This window comes from Trichomycterus rosablanca, chromosome 19, assembly GCF_030014385.1.
Source record: "Trichomycterus rosablanca isolate fTriRos1 chromosome 19, fTriRos1.hap1, whole genome shotgun sequence".
Taxonomy (NCBI): Eukaryota; Metazoa; Chordata; class Actinopteri; order Siluriformes; family Trichomycteridae; genus Trichomycterus; species Trichomycterus rosablanca.
This window is the reverse complement of record NC_086006.1, coordinates 6,841,181-6,850,580: the sequence shown is the minus strand read 5'-3', so window position 1 is coordinate 6,850,580 and position 9,400 is coordinate 6,841,181. Positions and strand designations below refer to the sequence as shown.

The 9,400-nt window shown below is 39.8% G+C and overlaps 1 protein-coding gene across 2 annotated transcripts in view; it reads left to right on the top strand.

Moving 5' to 3' along the window:
• The first annotated feature begins 211 nt into the window (after nt 1-211).
• agrn (agrin) overlaps nt 212-9,400 on the top strand; it is a 302,297-nt gene continuing 293,108 nt past the window's right edge. For both annotated transcript variants that reach the window (XM_063015798.1, XM_063015797.1), the window contains exons 1-2: nt 212-580; nt 3,680-3,941. In XM_063015798.1, the coding sequence (XP_062871868.1) occupies nt 389-580; nt 3,680-3,941 (454 nt within the window). In that variant the 5' untranslated portion in view covers nt 212-388. The remainder of the gene's footprint in view (nt 581-3,679; nt 3,942-9,400) is intronic.

The following is a 9,400-nucleotide window of genomic DNA, read 5'->3' as shown; positions in this document are numbered from 1 at the left end:
CCCCTGGTGAAAGCTGCGCTACATCCGATGGGTGGCGTTTTGCACCAGTGTTTCATCTCCTTCTCCAGCTTCAGACACTCTCAGACTTCATCAGCAATTCAGATTGCATGCAAATCGACAGCGAGAGTGAGTGTGTGTGTGTCCATGAGAGAGAGAGAGAGAGAGAGAGAGCGCTACCCTAACACACATTCCTCAGAACCAATTCCGCTTCTTTCTTCTCCTCCAGCCGCTTAGTAGGAAGCAGCGCGCAGACTCGAGGCGGCATCCGAGCAGGTTAGGATACAGCTCTGCTGCTCATCGCGGTGAACCCGGAGCGGCTGAGGGATTATTCCAGACGTTGTATTGCTGTGAAAAGTCTCCAGAGTTTGGCCACTGTTTGATCGGGATCATGAGAGGAGCGCTGCGGTTGTTCAGCTGGGCACTTGTAGGCGCGCTGGCGCTTTTGTACCCGCGGTGCTTTGGGGCGAGCTGTCCCGAGAAAGAGCTGCAGGACAGGGAAGAGGAGGCCAACGTAGTCCTCACCGGCACTGTGGAGGAGATCCTCAACATGGACCCGGTGCACAACACTTACTCGTGCAAGGTGAGAGTCTGGACATGTTTAAAATAAGACGTGGAGCTCACTTTTCAACTGTTATCAGTGGAGCATAGAGTCAATTGAACTTCAAACCGTGTAAAGTTTGAATATCTGGCATCACACGTATATAACTATCACTGCGTGCGCTGATGAATTGCAGGATTTGACCAAGAACACCTGGCCTTGTTGCCAGATTGAGTTTTATCCTGCAATATTGTACTAATTAAAACCTACACTTCTAACTTTACATGAACCGGGATCACCTGGATTTGTTGCCAGATTTGGCAAAACGTTAAACTTCTGTGTGGCCACTGTGTGATTTAAGATGTGGTCTTTTCTAAATAAATTAGCTGACGTGTAAAATTGTGAGTAAACTATAAACAGATCTGATCTGGGGGTGGCAAAGGGTCAAGCACAGGAATACATTCAGAACAGGGCATGAGTCTGCCTCAATTAGGCTTGTCTTGCACCTGGGTAGTTTGGTATGTTCCTTCACTGACTGTGCATTTTTATTTGGGTTCTGGTTTATGTCATGTTTCTACCTCCCAAATCATATAAGGTATTTACTGGAAATGAGTAAGTGAGAAAAAAAAAGGAAAGGGTGTATTCCTTCTTTGCAGACAGTGGCACTGGACCCACTGTGACCCTGACCAGGATAAAGAAGTGAATACAACGTATAGCTTTTTTGACCAGGATCACGTGTCCTTGTTGTAATTTTAAGTAATAGAGCCCCAGACTAGCAAGAGGAGCTTAATGTATATTTTGCTTATGTGTTACAAATTATGATGAAGTGGTAAAAAATTATTACAATCTGGCAACATTAAATCTTTACTTATTAAGAATTTGGAATTGCATACAATTGGAATCACACAATTAACATATATGAATATGGAGATTCAGCATTTGTTACATTACCTGCAGACCAGACTCACCTGACTGTGTTGCCAGGTTGGGCTTAACACACAAAATCGAGATACAGAGTGATGTAAGTTTTAGTTACTTCATGGTGAATTGGATAAGATTTCACTTTCACTTTGAAAAATAAAATTTGGCTTACTCATCTGCTTAAAATACTGCTAGTATAAGCGGTATGTCAAAAACAATATATTACATACAGCAGTTCCAGTACAAATTAACAGTTTGTTACCTTTGGTCTTCCGAGTCCTCTGTTGACTTAGACCCTTTAGAATCGCAACCCCTGTCCAGCACTCCTGTTTACAGGCCATAGGTATAGTTACCTTTGGCCATGAATGTTTATGTTGTTGTTGTTATTTGGAAATAAAACATAACCATGCCAGTAAGTTGTTTTTAGCCTGATTAACAACCCACAATACAGATACATGATTATCAGGGTCAGACTGGTCATTGCCAGGCAGTGTGTCCAGTTACTTAGTTACAGTGAATGTTTTTTTCACTACACATGAAGTGACATGTATGTTTAAATGTGTGAATTTCTTCTGTGTGCATGCTGACAGAGAAACATTCAGATATTAAAATAGTTCAGGCAATATTTTTTTAATAACACAGATGTCATTTTGATTGTGTAATAATCTGTGTCAATTTGCAGAGTTAGAAAAATGTTTTGCTCAGAGCCAAAAAGGTGTGGAAAAAGATATTGCAGACAAACAAATTACTGTTCTTATATATTTTTTTTTTTACATTTGCACTGTTATAAGAAAGCAGGGTAATTTAAAAAGTATGTGTTTTTTTCAGATGAGGGTTGTTGTATTTCTGTAGCCTATTTTGAGAACAGTGGCTCAAAGACAGGAATACTGTGCTGGTTCATTGCAGTTCATCACACACTTCATACTTAAACCAAAGTTTAAATAACAGGTGCTTATCTAACTGGCCTGTCTTCAAGTATGTTTTACAATGTGAGGAACAAAATCAGAGTTCATGAATGAAACACACACTTACACTTCAAAAACATACTTCATTCAACTAATAACCAAAGCCAAGGATTGATCCTGAGACCCTGAAGGTTTGGCACACTAACTGTTTGGCCTACAGTACCAAATTCCTTTGGTAATTATGGCATTTAAAAACTTACATGAGCATAACTGAGCAGTATTAAGTGGTAAGAAAGGACTAGATAGGAGATATTTGGGTTAGATTATATTTAATTTTACATTTTCGTTTTAAGCATTTAGCAGATTCTTTAATCCAGAGTGACCAGAGCATTAACATGATGGATTGCACACCTCATTGGATGCCCCCCCCCCAACACATCTTACACAAATTTGATTTTAATGAGTTCAATTACAGTAGTACACTAAGCACTGATCCCATATGGAGGCTCGTCCAGGACACTCACTTACTCACTCACTTTCTTAACTGCTTATCCAAATTAGGGTTGTAGGGGGGTTCTGGAGCCTATCCCAGCTTTTTAATGGGCACAAGGCACACAGTAACACCCTGGACGGGGCGTTAGTCCATTGCAGGGCAGACACACATACACACACCCACATACACACACCCATTCACCTATAGTGCAATTTAGTGTATCCAGTTAACCTAACTGCATGTTTTTGGACTGTGGGAGGAAACCGGAGCTCCCGGAGGAAACCCACACAGGCACGGGGAGAACATGGAAACTCTGCACAGTAAGGTCCCGAACCTCCTGGGGATCGAATCCAGGACCTTCTTGCCATGAGGCGACAGTGCCACCCACCAAGCCACCGTGCGTGCCGCCCACGTCCGGGACATAATTAGTTAAATAAATGTTTGGGATATGACACAGTGCAGAGTAACCAAAGCCATTAAGCACTGAATTATGCACTTGTGCATGCGTAAAAAACTGACCCCCCCCCCCCCTGCTATTTGTTTGGCAAGAAAATCATATTTTGATTGTGTCATACTTGAGCTTCTAGACAAAATGAAACAGACACTTGAGAAACTTAAACCACATTTTTTTCCTGAACACAGTACAGAACAAGTCAGCAATTTAACCTTGTTGTTAAGCTCCTTTGGCAGGAATAAAAAATCAGTTCAAAGAAAATTACAATGTAATAAAGTAATTGTTGCTGTGGAATCTGAGGATGTGATTTGACTAGAGCGTTTCCATTAAACTGATTCCTTTATTTCCCCTCTCCACTCTGTCTGTAGGTAAGGGTGTGGCGCTACCTAAAAGGTAAGACTGTTGTCAAAGGAGACTTACTGCTGGACGGTGGAAACAAGGTTATGATCGGTGGTTTCGGAGACCCGGAAATCTGTGACAACCACGTGGCTACTGGAGACACGCGCATCTTCTTTGTTAACATGGCACCAGAGTACAAGTGGCCCGATCATAAGAACGAGCTGATGCTGAACTCCAGCCTGATGAGGATTACCCTGCGTAACCTGGAGGAGGTGGAACACTGTGTAGAAGGTAAGCACAGTCTAAATCTTTCATATTTAGACCTAATTCCCCATGGCATTGATCTCTGGAACTGTATTAGTCTCTGGAACTGTCCTAGATGGCTGAAACACCATTATTTCCTTATTATTAATCAGTTGGTGTTTTAATGAGGGTGGTGAAGAACGATGACACAGCAGTAAAGATTTATTCACAATCGTTCCGTCAGCTGGCCCACAATTGGCAACAACAGTGGATGAAACCTGACTTTGCATTAACGAATAACATAATAGGTCTAAAATAATGAAGTGTGGACTGAGCATCCATTTTTTGCAGGTTGCAAGTAGCTCATTGTCTGCAAGTTGAGAGCCCCTGGTATTGGTTTCATAAATGAAGTAGTTGTAACAGTGTTACAGCAAGCATGGATCTAAAACGCTATTTTATGTATTCATTCATTCATTTATTGAATGATTGTCTGTTTTTCCACATCTTTATCTTGGGCAGGGTTGCGCTGGGTCTGATTCATTGTGCTAAAGACAGGAAACACCCAGTAGAGGTTGCAAATAGCAAATAGCTTTATAATAACTTGAAATAGCTCTAATCCATCTTTTGAAATTTAGTGTATGGCATCAGTGTTTTTAAAATAAATACCAAGCTTTTAAGCATGATGAAGTGTCTCATCTTGTGTAAGTAGGCCATATCCAGGAATTGTCCATACAGAATTACTAAAAGAGACAGAGCTTGTATTGAGAACAAGCCAAGAAAACAAGGCTGTACTTGCAGATCTGTACCATGTATCCTTTCCTCACTTCTCACTTCTGACAGTTCAGATAGCACTAAGTAATAAAGGGATTTCTGGCTCGGCTCAGAAACAGCATTGTCCAAATCAAACAACAAAGAGCTCTGTTAATGGAGGAAAGCTTGCCAAGGAGTTTGAAAAAGGGGAAGAAACAGAAAGTCCAAAGTCCGAATAAGGCAGTGGAAGAATTCTGAGTACAGGTGTCGTCTGGAATGCTGAGGATGTTTTGCTTGGCAAGTCTTACCGTGTGAGTGTGACCAAAGACCACAGGAGAGACCCAGAGGCACTGTATTGTCACTTTCACTTCTGTAGTCTAGCTGTAGCCTTGGGTTACTCGTAAGAGTGCTTGCGTTAATGCTTTTAGTCCAAAAGTCACAGCACAAAAAGCCTACTTACATGACTTGAATGAACACTTCACATTAAATCACGCATTCCTTTGTGTTTTATTTGATTGAACTTTAGAGATCTAACTACATCTATAGGTATTATCGTTTTTTTTTTACCACAGTAAGATATTACTTTGATACAAACTAAGAAATACAATTTGGCTAGACTGACCAAATGCAGGGTCTGCACTGTATGACTTCTGCTAGGATTTCTGTTAGGACATAAATGCCCAATCTAAGACCAAAGTTATAATAAAGTGTGTGGCACTAAGTACCCAGTTCCATGTTACACCACTTTCACAAAGTTTCCAGTATTTCCACACAGCACACAAAGTTTTGTACATATAAAAAAGGAAGTTATGAATCAGTTCCTGCCTGCCTACCTGTAAACCCGAATTGTGCCCTTCCACATAAAGGTGTGTACTTTGATAATGTAGTCAAGGTATAGCCTTATTGCCAGGGTCATATAAGTGCACCTAATCATTAAAGGATTTTTCGGAAGACTTAAATCACCTAGATCTTAAATTCAATTGATGTCTGAGTTTATATTTAAAATCAATTTAGGGGTTTTTAACATTATGGCAATCAATGGATTCAGTGCACAAATATACCATGATTAAATTTGCTTAATTTGATGCTGTAAGGTTACATAAACTCCAAATTCCTTGTTAGTAATTCAAGAGTCAAAAGTAATTCAAGATCCATGAAAAAAACCCTAGATCTACCATTAATTAGAACACAGGGTGCACTGTTCACAGTTGTGGGCTTAAAGGCTGTCATTTTCTATGCCTATGTGATCAGCAACAAGCTTTGATTGATCTTTAAATTGCAAACTTAAAACCTTAACCAACAAAACAAAAGTCTGGCTTCATCAACACATGGTTATCAAAAGGATGATCGTGCATGCCATGTATTGTATTGCACTGGAAAGTTTGTATGACTGTGTGTGTGTGTTTGTCCAAGATAAGCTTGTGGATAAAAATAGCAATTATGTCCATTCAAAATCCACAACACAATCAAGTGTGCGACAAGTCAAGTGGTCTGAATACAAGAGTATAAGCAAAGTGCTACATGTAAGGTCTAGTTGGGAGGAAAATGAAGCTGGGATGGAAAATATGGGTGCAGGAAAAAGTTTACTAGGAGCTGAAATGTTTCTGTTTGCCAGCTTTCCAGGATCTCTAGAATTATTACAAAATAAGAACTGTAATTAAAATCCAGTAAGAGGCCTGTCTGCCTGGCATTATGATGAAGTCTTACCATTAGTGAAGGGAATTGGATTTATGCCAAACATAGCTGTAGTTACATATTTGATTGATTTTTAAGAAATATATTTTTAAAAACTACATATCTGCTTATTCTGTATGCTAACAGGTCGGTTTTATTCTATTTTAATGAAATTCAAACTTTTTTGGAATTGTTGTACACACTGCTTTAAGGGTGTGAAACATGACGTTAAAATCCTAATAAACAAACAAACAAACTGCTTTAAGGCTATTGATTAACACTATTATTAAGATTTGACGAATCATTTAGCTTTTAATGCAGATCTACTCCAGTGCTTCATTAACAGATTATTGGCATTGTGAACCAGACCTCATAAAACTGTTTTAGTCGAAAGCAAAACTTTACTCATATTTAAATGGCTGCATTCCAAACCTTCTGATTATATAAAGCTATCCTGGCTTCTTAAAGTCTCACCTTAAGTCTCTGAGAACCCTCAGAAGGGCGTGTTATTGGACGTGACCATGTTTGATTACTAAGGCGGAAATACTTATTTGGCCAGTGCCTTTTCCGGGCTCAAATGAGAAGTGAACCGAAAACACCCTTAGATTCCAGACACAAAGGGCTGAAGAGAGACCAGAGCACAAGGCTTTTGTGGGATACAGCTTTCTTGAGATCTATGACCGCATTCCAGCTTGGACTTAGTGTGAAATAGTGCACAGCTGCTCTGGCCAGTGTGGCTAATCAAATCTGACTTTAGGTTGTTTGCCAAAAGTTTAGTTATTCCTACCAGGGGAATTTGTTCCTCCTGTTTAATATGGGTTAATGACAGTTCACTACTGCTTTTTAACAGGTTTGAATCACAACCTTGGAAAAAACTGCTGTATATTTTGCATAATGAGTTTTGAAAGACTTTTACATAAGAGACCATTAAGGTTTGCATGAATGGTGTGAAATGTAAAATAGCATTTAAAGGTCCAGTGTGACCAGTTAGGCAATGAAAGCAAAGCTGGTCTAGCAATGAAGCCAGATGTGGTTTGAAGGTGGTTTGTGATGGAACTAAGCATTCAAAATTGGAACAGACTTCACATTTAATCACACATTCCTTTATAATATAAAGTTATAATAAAGTGTGTGGCACTAGTCAGGCAACTAGGCCAATTGATGTACCCAGTTCCTTGTTCCACCACTCAAAATTGTGTATATATACTTGGGACATCTTTTGTTGAGGGTGTTAGATTAGCTAATTATTTACACTAGGTAACTTATCTAGGGGCTTAGGTTTTTGGACTAATGTTTCTCAGTGGAAAGGCAACAATTTATCAATTTATCAAGACCACATCTATGCTAAAGTATTATTAGTGTCAGTTTTTGTGGTGAATTTGAAGCTGTTTTATCAGTTTTTGTACCAGAAAACCATGAATTAGAACCTACAAGGAACATGAACAGTAAAACCCAGAGATCTTTGAAATAAACGCTATCACTTTTTACAATTTGCGTGCTTAATGAATAGGTGGCTTACCTTTTCTCCAGCGTATATATGACAAGGTTACATTCTACAGCCACTGGACTTATCACCCCCTCTGTAAAATCTCCAGGATCTGGGATTTGCTCCGGAGCTTAAAGCTCTTAGCGTTATTAAAAAGTGCTGCTTTAAAGGCAGCATGTTCCAGCAAGGCAGAACCAATTTATATTATAGCTAATTTGGTGAGGAATGTGAATGGATTGTTTGAGATTTGTGGGTGGCCTTAGGAAGTAAAGATTGGGTTTGATTGACAACACGTTGCTGAACTTGTTGAACACGCTGCCTGGAGTTCAGCCTTTGTGCTTTTGGAAACTGCAGGTCAGTGTGTCCTCTCTGCTGGACGTTGTCCATGTTGTCCTATCTGAAGAATGTTGATGTATTTTGCTGGTAGGGGATTGGAGACTGTTTTGGAAGTTTGTGCACTCCTTTTCATGACCGCACTCCTTTTCATGACCTACTCTTCTTCTTTCTTGTCTGGATTTTTTTTTTTCCTAGGTCTTGCTTTGGTCCTTGATGGGTATTTGTTGTCCCCACTGAGTTAAATGTCTTATGACTGCTTGTGTAATTGCAATACCTTTTTAATACTTGTGTTTATTGCTGTGGCAAGTCTAATGGTGTGCATTTAGTGATTAGAAACGGTTAGAAACTGGTAATGGTAATTGTATTATGCCCTAAACTGCAGTTCTTTGGAAATTTGGCTATGGTGAGGTGCAATATTGTTTCTGACTATTTTTTCTGACAATCAATTTTATTTACTTTAATGCACCCCCCCCCCCCCCCCCCCTTCCCGTGCCTTCCCCTTTCAGCGTCGTTGTCACCATGCCGATGCTGCACACGTCCATTGTTTATTTTGCCTCCTGTGTGTGGTCTTGTCTTTAATCCTATACCCCACCCACTTAGTTGATTACCCCATACAGTGCTGGCCAAAAGTATTGGCACCCCTGCAATTCTGTCAGATAATACTCAATTTCTTCCAGAAAATGATTGCAATTACAAATGCTTTGATATTAAAATGTTCATTTAATTTGTCTTCAATGGAAAACAACAAAAATAATTGTCAAAAAGCCAAATTGGATATAATTCCACACCAAACATAAAAAAGGGGGTGGACAAAAGTATTGGCACCCTTTGAAAAATCATGTGATGCTTCTCTAATTTGTGTAATTAACAGCACCTGTTACTTACCTGTGGCACATAACAGGTGGTGGCAATAACTAAATCACACTTGCAGCCAGTTAAAATGGATTAAAGTTGACTCAACCTCTGTCCTGTGTCCTTGTGTGTACCACATTGAGCATGGAGAAAAGAAAGAAGACCAAAGAACTGTCTGAGGACTTGAGAAGCAAAATTGTGAGGAAGCATGGGCAATCTCAAGGCTACAAGTCCATCTCCAAAGACCTGAATGTTCCTGTGTCTACCGTGCACAGTGTCATCAAGAAGTTTAAAGCCCATGGCACTGTGGCTAACCTCCCTAGATGTGGACGGAAAAGAAAAATTGACGAGAGATTTCAACGAAAGATTGTGCGGATGGTGGATAAAGAACCTCGACTAACATCCAAAC